The sequence below is a fragment of the Brachycentrus maculatus genome, unplaced genomic scaffold (genome assembly GCF_059751285.1).
Source record: "Brachycentrus maculatus isolate JH-2025_06_01 unplaced genomic scaffold, ASM5975128v1 h1tg000007l, whole genome shotgun sequence".
Lineage (NCBI taxonomy): Eukaryota > Metazoa > Arthropoda > Insecta > Trichoptera > Brachycentridae > Brachycentrus > Brachycentrus maculatus.
The window spans coordinates 317805-336857 of record NW_028280762.1 but is presented as its reverse complement, the minus strand read 5'-3'; the positions used below and the strand labels follow the sequence as shown (position 1 = coordinate 336857).

The 19053-nt window shown below is 36.0% G+C and overlaps 2 protein-coding genes across 3 annotated transcripts; both read left to right on the top strand.

Annotated features, from left to right (window-relative positions):
- Positions 1–3205: 3205 nt before the first annotated feature.
- On the top strand, positions 3206–10569 carry LOC148313587 (dnaJ-like protein 60). Of its 2 annotated transcripts, XM_088260502.1 has the most exons (5): positions 3206–3393; positions 3476–3569; positions 5109–5281; positions 8959–9132; positions 10172–10569. In XM_088260502.1, the coding sequence occupies exons 1-5, from the start codon at positions 3335–3337 to the stop codon at positions 10344–10346; spliced, it is 675 nt and encodes a 224-aa protein (XP_088116628.1). In that variant the 5' UTR covers positions 3206–3334; the 3' UTR covers positions 10347–10569. The 2 variants fall into 2 exon arrangements, with proteins under 2 accessions (XP_088116628.1, XP_088116637.1); XM_088260511.1 differs by lacking the exon at positions 8959–9132.
- A 2433-nt stretch (positions 10570–13002) lies between these two features.
- Positions 13003–17698, top strand: LOC148313586 (uncharacterized). The gene has a single exon (XM_088259938.1). The coding sequence runs from the start codon at positions 13331–13333 to the stop codon at positions 16937–16939; it is 3609 nt and encodes a 1202-aa protein (XP_088116064.1). The 5' UTR covers positions 13003–13330; the 3' UTR covers positions 16940–17698.
- The last annotated feature ends 1355 nt before the right edge of the window (positions 17699–19053 follow it).

Below are 19053 nucleotides of genomic sequence, written 5' to 3'. Positions count from 1 at the left end.
CCTGTATCCAGCAGTAGAGGACAGAGGGCTCATAAAGGAGAAAAAGTTAAGACCTTAACAAAGAGATTGGTACATAATATTCATATAAAAAACATTAAATAGGTAATTCCATCTTTTCTGACTTTGAAATGAGGCCGGCGCAGATGGTAAAAATACCCTTCCCGTTCTTAAGCATTAATCGACCGAACGGGTAAAAATACCTTTCCCGTCCATAGTGTGTTGATCTGAACATTTAAGGTCTCATTCGTTGTTTTATTTTTATATTTAGGTAAAAAAAAATTGCCAATCCATCGTTTGAAGGATGATTTATACCGTAAAAATATATCCCAATGCATCAGAAATTCACACTATCCTCATTCAGAAATTTCCCATTGTGATGTGTTATAGATGGGGAGGGAGATGATATAAAGAATGCGGAATTTATAGAATAATGAGATATCGATGTAGAGATTATATCTGTTGATGAGAGGACTGATTATTATATCAAATTTAATAATTTTTAATTTTTTTAATACAATTCATCGTTGCCTTTAACCTTTTCTCTGTATTTGTTTGCGCATCCAGCCCTCCTACGCAGGACTATTGTCAAGGAATACAGATATATATATATATATTTTTTATATCTACAATGCCTCAATATAATTTTTATTGAATAAATATATCAACCGACATCCAATGCGTTCTTTCACACTGAACCAACCGTGATCTTAATTTGGTAAATAAATTACATCACAAAATAACAAATTGCCCAGTCTGCACCACGCGTCATCAATTTGTCATCCACTGCACCTATTAATTTGAACTTGACCTACTGAAACTTTAGGCCATTAACTATACATGTTATGTTACCTTCGAGTTCAGATATTGATGAGATTTTAAAACAAATCCTTTGTTTAGTCAGTAAAACGTGTAAATAGCCGATACATTATTTAATTGTATTTTATCATCAACAGATGGCGTTAGTAGTCTGAATTCTGAGATAATCTAGAAATATTCACTACGCCCCAACGTGGAGCCACACGCTATCTGACCTGGTATTTTATGGCCTCACAATTTAGGCGATACGCATGGAGAGGTTAACCTAATTTAACACTTAAATAGTTTTAAATTACGAAGTATTTTTTTATTTTTTCATAAGTATGGAATCAAGACAAAAGGACATCTTTTCAAACTATTTTATTTTCTTGAAAACCTTATTTACAATAAAAAATTTACCGCTATTCTGATTTTATTAAAGCTTTTTTGTATATTCACAATTAAATATAAAATTAACCAGTATTGTGAATAAAACTGATAGCATATTTCTTTTTCAACCATAAATTTGGCAAAATGAGAAGGAATTTGTTTAAAATTTAAACTGAAGTATGTCACACAGAGGAAATCTGAGGAGGCTAAGAAAACTGAAGAAGTCCAGAGATGTCGCTAGAATTCCTATTTTGAATTTAAAATAAGTGTGACCGCATCACCTCATCCATACTCCAGGAATTTAATAGAACCAATTTAAGAATTTGTTTTATTTATGTTTTGTGCAGTGAGCTAGGGTGAAGTTATATACATTTTCTCTTTAATTTATTTATACAGGTAACGAATCTTTAAAATTTAGTTTTATGTTTGAAATTTGCTTGTACTTATTGTACATTAGTGGCCTTATGGTGAAGCATTATCTTCCAACCAACCAAAAACAATTTTTATGTACATTTACATATTTATGAAAAATATTTCGGGATAATTAGAACGTTCATGACAATGTCAAAAAATCACATTTCCTTAATTTATTTACTAAATAATTTAGTTTATTTACTAAAACATAACATCAAACAAAATGCAATAATCTTTGATAGAATTTATAACTCTTCCATATTGTAACGGTTTCAATGTTTTTTTTTCCTTCATCTATTTATACTAGTTTTCATATTGTTTGAGATTAGACATAAGAGTATCTTGGATGTACGAAAATGAAAAAACTAACTGTTCAATGATTGGTCTGTAAATATATTAAGACTATAAAAAAAGCAATATCATTACTGAGGTATCATGCGGAATAAATTAATTTACATTATTTCATTATAATTTTTTTTTTATATTCCATGCATACATTGTTTTACTGAATACCCATACACATATGTAGATAATTTTTCTTCCGTGTGGTATTTTATATGTTACACCTATTTTTCTTTAGGATTTTGCAAGTGTATATTAAATTCCTTTTTGTTAAAATTGAAATTATTTATAACATTTAATAAAGCAAATACATTTGTTGTGTATAATTTATTTATTTTTACCCAAAATCTAAAAAATTACTGAAAACTTAATAAGTATGAGGATATTGGAAAATAAACAGCACTCTAAATTATTTATTTAGTTTTGCTGATTTTGAACAAATATCACCTAAATATCGAAACTTATTGCCAGTCTATGTTAAGAAATAAAAAAATATATATAGGAGAGGATTGTACAAAAATATTAATGTCTGTTTTCAAATATCTTGTTAATATTTGATGTAATAATGAAAACTCTCTAATTTCTTGCAGTAAGTAGACTAGGTCTCATATTCAAGTAGCTTTTCTATAAGCAATAATGGATGCTGAAAGGTTCAGGTTTACAATGCATCTATATCAGGCAGAATATATCGATTATAATTATAGTTATAATCGCATTCGCATAACTAAGTTACTGCTTCTCATTCTGTGGTTCTTGAGAATTCGTGATCGAAAAGTGACAACAATGTCTGATAATGATATTCCCTAATAAGAGGAGACATTGGAACATCAGAATAAAACCTATGATCAGAGAAGTTACGTAATAAGTACAAAAAATAATGGTAATGAACATTAGTATGTATAATTTTACTATAGTTAATGAACAATACCTAAATATGGTGTAGTATTTATTATCTGCTATAGAACTTAAATTTTTTTAATATACTCAATTGGTAATCGCCAGTATAGTATTCCTAATACATTTCACGAAATAAATTTATGCTTTTCCTTTATAGAGTTCGAAAAACTCTATTTCTTGGAAAACAAAGTGTAGGAAAAATGTTGAAGCATGAAACTACATAGTCATTTTTAGCATTCCGTAAATCGCGAAAGTGGATTTCATAAATTATTCTGAGTACCTACCTATAATCTCCCGTAATTATAATTTCTAAGCGTTTGTATTTTTATCAACTGGCATTAATTTGCACATCAATGGCAACAAATGATTACATATTCTCTATCTGTGAAAACAGCTGTCAAATGTCATTGTTATGTAAATAATGTCATAATAAATGTAAATAAAAATATATCGATATAACTATAAATTTTTGTAAAAAAAAATAGTAAAGACAGCTATGCTATCCACTAAATTCTTATATAAATATCAAAAGCTCGTAAAGAAAATCAATATAAGGTGACAATTAATTACTTAACAATATGACGATATTTTTCATGTGCTGGCATTAAAAACAACCTTAATAACTATTCATTTCCAGATATATGTCCAAAAACCATTATGAGGTATTAAAACTAAAGCGTAACTGTACGCCCAAGGAAATAAAAACGGCGTTTATTAATATGTCAAAAGAAGTGAGTAAATTTAGATATCGAACTTTTTCCGGTCGTTATAAATCATCGTATATGTACATCAAACCAATTGAATTTTTTTGTAATATCTTGTATACATTTTTTATGAATAATAAAAAAAAAACAATTTTAATACTGTCTGCCTATCAGTGGTTTTTTTTTAAATCTGGAACATTTATATTCTGATGAAATATATGAGATAAAAGATTTTTAATTGAAAATAAATAGACACGGCCAGTACAATAAATATAGTTTGTATTTTCACCTGTTGATGAGAACAGCAGTAGTGTTAACATCAATAAACTCAAAAGTGATATGGATGTTTTGTTTTTATTTTTTAGATTTCTCAGGATAATCTACGAGAAAATTCTAGTAACATAACACACACAATTTCCATTTCCGAAAAAAAAATGATAATTCCAGAATGTAGTGCTTGTAAGATGTTTTTAGAATTTTTAATATATTCTCAGAAATACTTCACTACTTACTTGCTTCATCCTTCTTCTTGTGTCCAGTATTAAACAAAGCCCTCCCTCTTGGACTTCCACGGTTGTCTGTTGGACGCATCTCTCTTCCAGTGCAGGTCCGCAACTTTCTTAATGTCATCAGACCATCTTGTCTGGGGCCTACCCACGCTCCTGCATACTGTTCTAAACCTCCATTGAAAGCTGTCCCACCGCATGTCCAGATCTGATACAGAAGCATCTAGGCTTCCTGACAGATCTGCTCTTGCTAAGCAATTTTTTTTTTTAACTAAGTTGCGAAATTTATTGAAAATGTAAAACAATATTTGTATCCCGATTTAACTGTGAATTTATATTTATAAGCTTTTCCAATATACCTGTCACTGCCAATCTAAATAAATACAAGTTTGAAAGTCCATCACTAAATTTTCTAGAAGTACCCCAGTGTAGGCAGTGAAAGGGATTAGTGTTTAGTTCAATTAGTCAGCTATATCTGATTCCGACTCCACGTTGGCCGGTACAAAGACGCCCACAGCCCCGACCAGCACAGCAGACAGACACGGAACAGTGGAAAGACAAATCAAAAACAAAAGGTTCTAGACCTCCAGTCAAATACCTTTTTTGTCCATCTATCCTCAGACATACGTACCACATGACCTGCCCAGTTCCACTTTTGTTCCGCGATTCTTTGAGCCACATCGGTTACCTTGGTCTTTTCCCTTATCCAAGCATTAGTTTTTCCTTTCCTAAGGGATATATTTAGCATCCTTCTCTCCATTGCTCTTTGTGTTACCTCAGAAATTATCATTCTAAATTATTCAACATACCGTATATTCTAAAGGTGGGGACTGACCGAGCCCATTTTGTCGTAACGTAACACGTTACGATGCGAGCATTCGTATAGTCAGTACAGCTAGCCGAGCGCTCCATCCATAGTCAGAGCTCACGCTGCAAGCGACATTACGAAGCTACATAACAACGAAATGCTACGGTCAGTCCCTACCTTAAAAGGTTCCATTTTAATAATCAATTTATTCTTGATGATTGACAAGTTAATGTAAATTTATTTTATTTGCAGTATCATCCTGATAAAAGCAATCACACAGATTCACACTCGAATTATGTTCGGATAGTAGAAGCCTATAATACCTTAAGTAAACCTCGCAGTAGAGCAAATTATGATTTGGGTTTAGGCAGGACACATACGGAAATGCATTACACTCCTAGATCGTCTTCTTATCCTGCCCATAAGTAAGTAATTTGTTTTGTCAATATTTAAAGCATTAACTTTGTATAATTAAAATGTTACTTCGTTTTAAAATCACTTTATGTGTGTGTGATTTTAAAACAAAGTTTTCAAATTTTAATTGTAAAATGGAAAATCAGAGTTAGTGCTTCAAATATAAATTACATCAACTTTGTGGTCAGACATTTTTTATAAAGCATTTATAGATCTGGCATTCAATTTGTAGAACTCCATCTTAATTTATTTATTAAATATTAAAATCAAACACTTTTTTGTTTAGAGTCTACTAAATTGTATTTTATTATTAAAAACACATAATAATTAAATTCGTGACAATTGTTTCGCCTTGTTATGACATTTTCAAACTATTTTATAGCTATATAAACTATTGTATAGCTATATAAGGACCCTCAGCCCATTTGATCTTCATAACATTGTGAAAGAATTGTCATAGTTTTTAATTTTTGTGTTTTTTTAATAAACTACAGTTTTTTCAACTGTTACTTCACCGTGATTTTGTACCTAGACGAATACGTTTTTAAAATGGCAAACAAAAATCTCATTGAGTGATTACATACGTACTAACATAACTTAGATTTTAGTTAATTCATAATGGACATGATAATTTATTACGTTACATGTATTTTTTTTTATTTTATTCATCTTCAGAATTCTATGGTACAAAATTTTTAAGACTATCGACCTTTGATGATGGAAGTATTAAGTTTCCACGGGCTGACCTGTAAAATATGTCTTCAATTTACAGTGACAGCGAAAGCTAAACTGGCAGTACACAACAGAGTCCTGGTTCCAACCCTAATGTATGGATGGAAGCATGGAGTTGGCAAAAGAAGAATGAAAGTACACTGAATGCAGTTGAAATGTAATCCCTCAGACAAATATGTGGTAAAACCATGTATGACGGATGTTCGAATGGTGAAATTAGGAAAGAATGCAAAGCTAAGATAAGCATTATCGATCAAATTAAAAAAGGTGATTTAGACATGTGGAACGAATAAGTGAGGATGGAATGGTAAAATGAATTTGTGAGGTGTATCCTGTTGGAAATAGGAGCAGAGGAAGACCGAGGAAAATTTGGCATGTCAAATACTCGAAAGCGATCGGGTCAGGAGTCAAAATGATCAGCGGGTATATATGAGCAGATGCATTAATGTAGAAGAGGCGAAGAATATTTGCAAAGATAGAGTGATGTGTAATTTTATCTTCTATGTCTACCCCTGCGGAAACTGGCGTGATGGTTAGTTAATTTACCATGACCATAAAAATCTATGTACTACATGTTTACTGATATGTACATATTTTATTTATTTTTTCGGCATTAACTTTGTGGTAAGACATGTTACAATGATTAAGGTAACACTTGTTTTTATTAAAATTATTTTTTATTATTTTTATTTTGAATCAAAGAACATCGTAGCGGTCTTGCTAGTAATTATTTTTCGGAATTTGCAAATCACGTAATAGATACAAATCACTCATTCCACTCTCATAAATTAAAATTATTACACCTTGTTCCACATAAAGGCAAAATTATGAATTATTTGGATAATTTAGAAATCCAAAAAAACCTTAATTTTAATAATAATTTACTAAGCAATATATTGTTTCAAAATTCTTCACCTTTGCCTTCCATTTTTCCATTGTTTTCAAACTCCTCCCCTTGACTAACCCCTCCCCCTAACTTTCCCCTCTCCTTATTTATAAAACAATTTTATATTTTAGTTATTATTCAGACCTGACGATGGATGTTTAGCTTACGAAACTAGTAGTCTTTAATAAAACTCAAATGGTATAAAAACAAGTGTTTCCTTAATCATTGATAGTACATATATATATGAACAATTATAACGAACCTTTTTTTAATACAAATACATAGGTCTGGGCATTTACAGAGCTCTATACCTTTCGTTGGCTGTATCACTATATACATACATTGTGTAACTAACGTTAATCATCCCTCATGATCGACCATGTCTGCTTTGGTCTTGTAACATATCGCTCACTCCTTTCAACAACGTCATATATCGCTCACTCCTTTCAAGAACGTCATAAATCAAAAATTGTCAATTTTCAGTTGTGCATGTTTTCGGAATGCCCAGAAAATATACTATACCCTAACAAAGGCGGCATATTTTTAACTTAATATTTACCCGCTTCAGGGCAGAAAGTATTGTTTTTGCATTTTGAAGAAAAGGTATTGTAAAATAATTTTTTTAAATATACTAAATATTTTTCAAATGGAGAAAAAACCTTCAGGTTTTACCTAAAAAGTTCTGTTGCACAGTAAAAAGTTCAGTAAGTGGCTTGATATTTATTTTTAATACATTGTATTATATTTTTTAACTTTAAAAACGTTCTCCTAAAAAATCAAGTATTTTGATTTATGACGTTCTTGAAAGGAGTGAGCGATATCAACGAAAAAACATTTTTCAGGAGATCGTTTTTAAAGTTTAAAAATATAATAAAATGTATTAAAAATAAATATCAAGCCATTTATTAAACTTTTTACTGTGCAACAGATCTTTTTAGGTAAAACCTGAATGTTTTTTCTCCATTTGAAAAATATTTTGTGTACTAAAAAAAAAAATTAAACTGTTCCTTTTCATCAAAATGCAAAAACATCACTTTTTGCCCTGCAGCGGGTAAATATTAAGTTAAAAATATGCCGCTTTTGCCGGGATATAGTACATTTCCTGGGCATCCCGAAAATATGCACAGCTGAAAATTGACGATTTTTGATAAATGACGTTGTTGAAAGGAGTGAGCGATATGTATGGCTTCATGTAATTAGGACCATTCACAAGACAGCCCATAAGTGCAATGATTGTCCAGATTTCCATATTCTCTTCTCGAGAACAAATCTTCATCTCTTATATCTAATAAATATATTAGAGATAAAGATTTGTTTTTGAGAAATACCCGTAATATCTTGATAACAATCTCTTTGAGCTTATATTTAGTTTCATTAACTGATTCGTCAGTAACTTTGTGGTAATTTCTATTCATTTTTTATTTACGTTTTACTTGGTAAATACCACTATTTCTTAAAATCTATCGAAACACCAGTCACAATAGATTTTAAGAAATAATGAAATTTACCAAGTAAAAATTCAATTAAAATTAATCAAAAAAACTTTTATCTTGTATTTGTGTGCAAATATTTGGATAAGCTGAAAATATGTTTGATGAAATAAAATCATTTTTTGACATCTCATAGATTAGAATGAATATGGAAGTCTGGTGGTTTACAGTGCTTACGATCGCCATAGGCTAATTTAAGTGATCACTTTACACACGTGTAACATTTACCAATTCTACCCATGATTGAAAACCATACTACTCAAATTCTTGTAACTTCGAAATATATTATTAGAATTCAAAACATAGTGCTTGAATTCACTAGAATTTCACTAGAGACATCTATGGGGAGATTAGAAAGCTTTTTATTAAGCAGAAACTCTTTTATTTGGACACACTAAAAAAACACACAAAAAAAATTAACATGATTTTATTTATTTTTAATTTTGTTTCAGATAAGTTTAATAATAAAATAATTTAAAAGTTTTCCTAAAAATCTTTCATTGTTGTGCATTTTGGCATTATGCTTTAAATATGTTTGCAAACATTAAGTACTTTACTACTTTTTAACAAATAATTGCAGGGGCTGGAAGGATCCGAGTATGTTTTCAAATAGAGATCAATCTCAGGACTCATATTATGCATCCAAACCGTACTATGGAATTAGAGGAGCAAATAAAGTCAGCAATTCAACCATAGCAATGTATTGTGTTACATTTACTATAATTTTTGGAATAGCTCAATTTATTTTTATAAGGTATTTTTTTTTAATATCATCCTTTAATATTTAACTATGGTGCTTTATTTGACTTTTTTTAGTTATAAATTAAGATGATTATGTTCAGTGATATAATCGGCATTGATTTTACACCATTTTTCTGGGTGCCTGTCAAATCTATTGCAATGGCCGAATGGGGAATTTAAGAACCCTATAAATATATTCATTATCAACAAAAAAATTTAGAATATAAGTAAATTTATGTATGTATATTCTAAAAATGTTTATATCTCAATTCATCCTATAGTAGAAAATGTCTTCTCAAGAAACTTACCTTGTACAAATCACACAATTTTGTCAGATGACCACAGATTCAAAATTATTTTCAGCTGTAAATTCGGCATATTTGTTCAAGATTATTTCTCAGATTTTCCTTTTTCTAATATCTCTCTGAACCTTAGACACTGCGATTCTACTTGCTTTTAATCTTCATATTGTTGTGAATAACTCATCCTTGAAACTAAATAAAATTTGTTAAAAAAAAAAACTGCAAAAGGTTTTATCGGTATTTTATTGACAATATATTTGTGATTAACATTTTATTTTTTTCATGTATATTATGTTGTTTTAGTCCACCTCCGTAGTGTAATGGTCAGCACGCTCGGCTACCGTTCTGGAGGTCCCGGGTTCGATTCCCAGGGGGGGATCAAATAAATATAGATGATTTTTTCACTCAAATATTTATTCAATATCACCCTGGACTGGTACCTGAAGCAGAGGGCTGATCACCTTTCCTTCATGTGTTAATAATCAAGATAACATTGCATTTATATGATGCAGTGCCCTATGCACCATTGGGGTGCGGGTAAGGGTTTGATTGATTGATATTATGTTGAGTACCTTTTCAATTAATTTGTTCTCAAGAAAGAAGATAAGTTGTATTTTATGAGCAGATAGTGAGATATTCATATTTTTTAAGGACTACAAGGAGACATAAAGTTTCCCACTATGGGCAGGGTGGGTTAGTTATTACCTCTTTTATATTTGAACTGCTAATTGATCATAATTATTATTTTAGTTTTCTGTATAACAGAGGAAGAGTGCATCTAAATGAGAAATCGACCGAAAACGGATCTCTTTTATCTGAAGCCAGATCTCATGCTGATAAAAATGGAAATGATGAGCAAATTAGATTATTTTTGATGAAACTGAATAATAAAGGTTTAAAAAATGATATTGCATCAAAACCTTAAACGAGATGACCTACTTATGAAGTTACTACCTCGGCTTTAGTTGATATTATTATTTTGAAGTGAAAAATTATTTCAATATACCCTGTTACTTTGACATCTTGCTAACTTATGCATATACTTGAATAATAGTGTATTTTTTATACTATTTATATAATTTTAATATTTTTTAAATACTCATGTCGAAATCATATTAATTATTTATCAAATATATATTTTTTAAATATTTGTTTTGTTTATTTTGTACCTTTCTGCTCATAATAAAAATATTTACCGCGAAGACTTAATTTTTCTTGTTGAAAACAGTCTACATTATCATAATTTTTACTATGTTCCTTTACTTTTGAATAACACATGTCTTCAGGGTATCTCTTTGTCTACAAATGAATTGGAACCAACCTCTTTCGGTTGGGGGATTGGTCACTGGGCTGTCACTCGGCATTCACTCTGGTCTTCGGGTCTTAAATCTAAAGAGAAAGTCAGCTCTAAGGTAGTGCGCTCAGAGCTTTGAAAAGAGCTGTTACTGGTAACACTTTTTGAAATTGCGGTGGTCTGAGGTCCGTGGGGTGTTCAAATCCAAATCAAAATCCAGGGGACTAGCGAAAGTCTCAAGATGAAGCGTAGGAACAAATTCTAATACACGCAGAGGCTGGTAGAATACTATTGATTTACATATTAAGGACCCCTATTTATACCTGTATGTCATTTGTGTGTCGCTATGCTCGACCAATAGTGAGCGGCAGGAGGCTGACCAATCACGTCATAGTGGAAAAGGGCACATTCGCTTGCCATCTCTCTAGCTTTTATAAGGACCCCCCCCCCACTACTTTAACGCGGTCAAACGCGCGCTGTACAACGAGCATGACATTTACATAAAATCTTGTAAAATATTCACTAAACAATTACATTACTTACTACCAGTGCTTTTTTTTAAACAAGAAAGGTCCCGAAACTCACTGCATGTCAAGCTATTTTACTAAAAAAAAAATATTCCAGTATCATTTATATATCATATTTTATCATTTCGACGAATTATGTAAATATGGATTGTAATTACCAAAGCGCAAACATTGTTTCGTCTAATTCATTTTGATAATTTAAAAAAAAATGATCTGTGAAAAAGGTGCTGGAACGCCATTCCGCCGCGTTACATGGAGAGAAAAAAAAGCCCTGCTTAGTATGCTATTTTGGCGGAATGACCTCGACAACAATAAAAGTAATAATTTTTATAATTTTTTTACCGTTATTTTCACAAAATACTAGGTTATGGGTGTTTCACAGAGATAACATTATGTAGGGAACATAGGGAAAATAAAATTGAAATATTTTTGTGCGGAAACCCATCGAGCCACTTAATCTCACATACAGTGCTAGTTTGATTATATGAAGACTGTGATAATAAAGCGACGCAGCAACCTATAATCACAACTGCTACCAAGAAGAGGAGATTAAGTTACCTAGACAATGTGCAGATATGTATAATGTGTTCTTAGATTCTTATCTCTCCCTTGAGACTCAAATCAGCAAAACAACAAGTACATGTTTTTATCAGCTAAGGCAAATTAAAAGCATTCGCAAGAATCTGCCAGTTGATGCTGCCCGTCAATTAATAAATGCGTTTGTAATATCTAGAGTCGATTATTGTAACGGTATATACACGGGTCTACCAAACAATAAAATGACTCGACTGCAATCAATGTTAAACGCAGCAGCAAGACTAATTTTTGGAATTTCTAAATTCAGTCACATCACCCCACTACTTCACAAACTCCACTGGTTACGCTTTCCCGAAAGGGTTGAGTATAAACTCTGCCTACTCATGTATAAATCAATATACAATATGGCTCCAGAGTATCTTAAGGAGCTGTGTATTCCAGATGAATTGGTTGATAGACGTCTCACGCTTTGATCGGCTACAACATCTGCAATTGGCAAGTGATCTTACCAGCTCGCAACCAACGCACTAAATTTGGCGAGCGTGCCTTTGCTGTTGCAGGACCGACGGCGTGGAATGCTCTTCCACCAATGGTTAGAAATAGTGAGAGTGTGATGATCTTTAGAAAAAGACTAAAAACATATTTGTTTGCTAAATCATTTCCTCCATAATATTTTCCCCAATTCATTCACAAGCGAAGCGCCCTTGAGGTATTATTTTACGAAAATGGCGCTATATAAGTTATCTAAATTTATTATTAATATTATTATTAAATCTTCAAAGGGTTTATCAACCTTGGTTTTTGAGTTAATAATCTTCCATCACCTAAGTTATCTACTATGGTTAATTTTTTATCGGCTCTTTTGAAACTAGGGGACGTAGTACCGAATTGGAATATCATAAATGAGGTGACAGAAAACAAAATAACTTAGAAGCAAATGATGGAGTCGATATAATTCAATTTAGACAGTCTAAACAAAGTTCAAATAAGAGTCGAAATAAATACGTAAAGTATGTTTTGGTTTTGAATATGGACTTTACAATACTTTGATTTAAGATTAGACTATTCAAATTATTACATTTATATTTCTACTAATAGAAATTGATCAAATTATTAACATATTTGTTACAACCTTCCCCGCTCTAATAAGTACCTACTTAATATTTCACTTATACTTTATGATTCTGAATATTAATGTTTGTTATGTTGATACCTCTGATTTCGCGGCCTTGGTAGAAAAACGCTCGCCTTGCGTGTGGTTATTGGCGCGTCATTTTCACGTTTTTCTAATTTTTTATCCTTCTAATCGATGAATTCGTAGGTTATTAGTGAATGTGAAGTGAATAAGAAATGTTACTCTTGCCGCGTAATGGAATATTGTCAAACTGACCAATATTACCAAAAAAATGGTTACATATTCGAACACGCTATTTTGACAGCGGTTAGAGCGTGGAACATAGTTTGAAACTTGGGAGATTATTTGGGTTTACTTTGGCTCGGGGGCTCTGTGAATCAAATTTAAGTTTGTGAAATATATTCTACACAGTGAAAATGTCTTCGCCCAGAAGTCTGTTTAGCAAAACGGCGGCAAAGAAGGCTAAAATTGACAATGAAGGCGATCGGGAGCATACGACACCTCAGAACACGGAACGTAACATTCCGTCAACTAGTGTCAGAAAACCAGCATTCAATCCGGCATTATTATATTCGGCATTCTACACAGGGCCGACGATGTACGGCGGAGCGGGTGCCTGCAGTAGTTCTTCGCCCGTCAACCAATACGCCAAGTCCAAATTTTACGACCGAAAGAAAACTGACATCAAGGTAACCCCGAGCACGCCAGAATCCAACATGAGTCAGACGTCTCGGCGCATATTGGATCTCCTGGAGCAGTACTCGTCGCCGATATCCGACGCCAAACGCGTTCCCATCAACAACAGGCCTACGTTCAGCGCCCAAAAGAAGACATTAAATAATACATCAATATTCGACATTTCTAGAAAATCACTGTATGACGAATCTCCAACGCCGAACACGAGCAAGGCGAACCGATTCCGGGAGCTGCAAATACCGAGCATGGCTACTCTTATGAAAATCAAAAAACATAACCTTTCGAGCGGAAATGCGCAAGCCGCCATAATGGCCTCCATGAGCAGTTCCCTGCCTTACAAACCGGAATCTTATTCGCTGAGATCCAACGCAGACAACAAGACTTATAAGAACAAAATTAAGACAAGGATTAGCAGCCGGGCCAGAGTGGACGAGGAGGAGATGGCTCTGCCCGTTAATCTGCCCAACATCTCTCTCAACATGACGGGGCTGCCCACCTTCGTGATGGAGCCCTTCAAGACCCCGGTCGGCGGCTCCAAGCCCTTCCTTCCCGACAAGCACGCCTCGGAGAAGCAGCCCGGCGCTAGCGTCGTGTCCAATTTCAAGTTCACGTCCCCCGTGTCCATAGCCGAGACCGGCAACGCTCGAGCCACCGGGAAGTTCCAGTTCAGCGAGCCCCTCGACATCTTCAGTCCCGACTACATGCGGCGACTCAAGTCGGGCGTCTCCAGCTCCCCGGAGAAAAGCTCACCCGGTGCCGATATTAGTCATATTTACCCTGACAATCATTCAAACAAGTCAAATAAACCCGATAATATACCTCTCGTCAACTTCAAAAGCGGAGACGCGGAACATAGTCCAAAATCGAGCGTGAAACGGCCATCGGAACAGTGGAACGGCAACGAATCCAAAACTAAAGATACGGAAAAGAGTCCTTTAGTCAACGGCGACTTGAAATCGTCCAATATATTCGGGAAACACTCTCTTACCAAAAACGATTCCCCGAAAATGAAAGACGGCTACGACGAGATATTGAATCCTAATATTAAGAAAGTCAAGTCGGATTTGCCGTTGCCTCCGAGCCCCATATCCGGGCTGGAGAGTTTCATCAAGAAACAGCAGGAGCAGTGGGAGTGTTCCAGCTGCATGACCCGGAACGACCAGAGCAAGGACAAGTGCATCTGTTGCGAGGCCGCCAAACCGGGCGCCGTTCCCGCTCCCAAAGCCATCAGCGCTCCTCCGTACGCCGGCATGTCCAGCTTTATCAAGAAGCAACAGGAGCAGTGGGAGTGCTCGTGCTGCATGACCAGAAATGACCAGAACAGAAACAAGTGCGTGTGTTGCGAGGCAGCCAAGCCGGGCTGCGAACCCGCTCCGGCGGCTGCCGTCAATTTCAACTTCGGCAGCACTCAAAACACCTTCAAATTCGGCATAGACAAAGCTAACGATACGGCCAAACCGACTTCCCAAGAAAAGTCCACCCCGGAGGTCACCAAAAAGACAGAAACTACGACTGCACCTGTCGGAGGCTTTGTCTTTGGAAACCCCGCTACATTGTCGGGAACCAAGACTGATACGGCTCCTGCTGGAGGCTTCAAGTTCGGCGCCTCCAATGGCAGCTCTCCTGCCCAGAACAAAGTGGCGAGTCCTCCGGCCGCCACTCCCGTTTCTGGCATCTCTTTCGGGACTAAGAAGGAAGATACTCCGAGTGTGCCAGTCGGAGGATTCACATTCGGAATAAAGAAACCCGAAGAAAGTAAAACCTCGACTCCTGCAGTGGCGCCAACACCAGAGGCGCAACCTGCACCGGCAAAACCAGCGAACCTTTTCTCATTCTCCACTCCAAAATTGGCGAGCGAGACTACTACTCAAGAGGAAAAACCAAAAAACACATTTGGCGCACTGCAAAATGATATAAAGACGTCTCCCATTCAACCTGCGAAGCCTCAAGAAGCGCCGGTGTCGACCCAACCCGTAACTTCAGTTGCCAAAAGCCCCCCGGCATTCTCCTTCGGAGTTCCCCAAACTTCCACTAAACCCGTGTTTGGCAACACCGCATTCCAGTTTGGCGCGCCCGCGTCGTCAGCTCTCGCACCCTCCACTACGGCCAGTAGTGTCAAGCCGGCTTCTCTCTTTACCTTCGGAGCGAAGACAACTTCAGAGGAACCTAAACCTTCCGTCGAAGCTTCTAAACCTACATTCGCACTACCGACACCTTCTATGTTTTCTTCTACACCTCTTCAGGGAGCTAGTAATGGCAAGACGTCCCTTCCGGGCATCGGGGGTGGACTCCAGTTTAACGCTCCCGCTACAGATAAGCCGAAAGACCAACCCGCCGCGCCGTTCTTTGGCTTTACATCTCCGACATCAAATGCGCCTTTAGTGAATAATGCCTTCAAGAATCCTTCTACGAGTGCTCCGACTTTTTCCTTCGGATCCTCTTCGGCTCCGAAGACAGAATCATCCGTTCCTTTGTTCAACGCCCCTGCTGTGACTAATCCATCGACAAGCATTTTTGGCTCGAAACCTTCGGAGTCTAATCTTACCTCGCCTGTGAATACTCTTTTTAAGTCTTCTCCTTCCGCCGCGGCTTCGTCGTTCCCTTCGCCTCCGATCGGTATTTTCGGGTCCGCGCCGAGCGTGAACTCCCAACTCGCCCCGTCGACCATGTTCGGGTCGAGTGCGCCCAACACCACAACTAGTAATTCTGTGCCTATATTCGGGTCTATCACGCCGACTGCCGATGCGGCCCAGCCGCAGAGAGCCGGCGTCCTGTTCTCCGGTTCCAACGCTCCGGCGCCGGCCTTCAACGCGGGTAGCATATTCGGTAACAGCGCTTCATCCGGCAGCGTAGCTCCTCCGTCCGGGAACCTGTTCGGGAACCCGGTGAAGGGTTCCTCGGAAGGAGTGGGCATGTTCGGCAGCAGTTCCCAGGCGCCCTCCGTGTTCGGTTCGGCCATGGGGGCGGCGGCTCCCGCGCAGACGGGGACAGGCATGTTCGGCTCCAGTCCGTCCGTCCCCACTCCGGTGTTCGGGGCCTCCGTTCCCTTCGGGGACGCGTCCCAGAGCCAGGCCCCGCAGAATGTGTCCTTCAAGTTCGGGGCGTCGGGGTCCACGGCGCCGCCCGGGGTGGGGTTCGGCGGCCCGGTGGGCGGCGGCGCGGTGTTCTCCTTCGGATCGGGAGCTCCGGCCCCCGCGGCCAGCAACTCCCAGTTCAACTTCAGCATGGGGGCCCCCTCCTCCGCCTTCCCCTCCACGCCCGGCGGAGCCCTGGCGGCTCCCGCCCCCCGGCGTATAAAGAAAGCTGTGAGACGGAACGTTCTCCGGTGAAAGGACTCATACTTAAAGCGCTAGACTTGACTCGCGAAATCAGAATTAATTTATGTTGTCGAGTTTAGAATGGGATATTTGCGTATCGCCGATGCGGCTATTTTATTTCCCTCTCCGAGAGCCGAGCTCCGAGTTATCGCCCTGATGTATATATTTTCTTAATCCGCATCGCGCCACAATTCTGACTTTGTAAAATTTGTAACCATTTTGTTTATTTTGTTTGTTACGATAATTTCGCATAATACTAAACATTTTTGTTTCATTATGATGGTTTTATTTCTTATCTCCCTCTTATTGTATTTTAGTTAATCATTATACTTAGTCCTATTAGGGTACAGTTTAGTTTCTTATGTATACGAGGTTGTCTCTCTTACAAGTAAACCTGCGGAAGTGCCCGACGCCGCGATGGTCCCCGACCATGAGTCGGCGGACGGAGCGCTTCCTCGGTCCGCGATGTATTTATAAAGCTTTTATTGATCCGCCAAGCGAGTAAGGAATTTTAATATGTATAGTGAATTGCTAATGAATTGTTATATTTATTCTATTTTTAATAATGACCAGGTCGCTTTTAAGATAGACATCCTGCGCTTTAATATATAAGTTATGATAAACTAGTGAATTATTGAGAGTTTTAAGTTATTGTAAAATAAAATTTCAAATTATCTGGAGTATTGTAAATTTTTATACCCGTTTAATAAATGTTAAATATTCCCGTCAATGAATCGTTGCTTGAATTTTATGAATAAAATGCATACATCACTCAAACATCTTTGTTTTGTTTAATAGAATAAGTCACGCTGTGGTGATATCCCTCATTCTCCCCATGAAAATACATGGCTAGACTAACAACACCATACGAAACATATTGGCTATGTCATAAGTATATTAAATCAATTGCAATTGATGTTTTCGCCTAATAACTCCAAAGTGCTTAAGGCAACCATTGGGGGATTTTTTTTTTATCATGACGTATTTTACTACGATAGATTTGAATTATGCTGAGTATTCCAAAGTATAATTTATGATATTATGACCTTAATTTTTTTATCACCCTCTATATGCTAATATATGAATATTTAAAAAAAATATGATTAATTTTGACACCTCATGTAGTTTTTCACGAATATAAAAAAACTGGAGTTAAAGAAGAAAAAAAATACTTCGATCTTTTTTGAAGAATTAAAGTCTTCTTGAGATATCTATCTATATGTATTGAGAAATGTGTACATTTTTTTGTTATTCACAATTACATACACAAAAAATGAGTAATGTGGTTGTCAATCATTGGTAGTACTGGTAAATATTGCGCAATGTAACAGTATTATAAAAAGTTCAGCTAAACTAGCCAACCACAGGTAACTCCAGTAAATACAGAATCCCATATTACCATTTCAGTTGGCTTCTTCATCCTATGCTGAGATATCAATAAAAATCTTAGTCATTTTCATTTACTGTAAGAAGAAAATGGCTTGGACGGGTCTTAATCCACTTCGAATGGGAAAGGTATTTCTACCCGACTGGTCGAAGACGGGAAGGGTAATCCTACCTTCTGCACTGGCCTCATTTTAAAGGCAGAAACGAAATAATTATCCAATGTTTTTAAATGAATATTATATACCAATCTCTAAAGTTTTATATAACTATATGTACATAATTATCAAATTCCGTCGCCAGCGGTAAAAAAACACTGATCTGAAATGTGTCAAAATGGAGTAAATCTATGTCACCAGTAATAAATATCAGTACAACAAAATATGTTAAGTGTAGCCTACTAGAAGCCAGCCATATTCAATTCAATTCAATTTCAATTAATTTTATTTATTTTCAATTAACATATACATTACAAACTAAAAAATTTAAAGTGTATACATTAAATACATACATAAATCTAAAATATGGAAGAACTATTGCTAAAGGTGTAAAAGAATCCCACTTCGGAAAACTCCTTCAGACACGTGGAACAGATCAATATCCAATGAGATATTGTTCAACATAGCGGTAGCTCTTCCTACAGGCATAACCATCGGCAGGTTGGTCCTGTGTATAAAAATGTGAAACAATCTATGCCGACGCTGTCTTAGGTAACTATCGGGAACATACAGACCAATGTTCCG

Coding starts and splice junctions, on each gene's coding strand:
- LOC148313586 (XM_088259938.1), top strand. CDS start 13,331: ATGTCTTCGCCCAGAAGTCTGTTTAGCAAAACGGCGGCAAAGAAGGCT.
- LOC148313587 (XM_088260502.1), top strand. CDS start 3,335: ATGCTATCCACTAAATTCTTATATAAATATCAAAAGCTCGTAAAGAAA. Junction 3,394..3,475: donor GTAAAGAAAATCAATATAAG/GTGACAATTAAT, acceptor ATTCATTTCCAG/ATATATGTCCAAAAACCATT. Junction 5,282..8,958: donor TCTTCTTATCCTGCCCATAA/GTAAGTAATTTG, acceptor AAATAATTGCAG/GGGCTGGAAGGATCCGAGTA.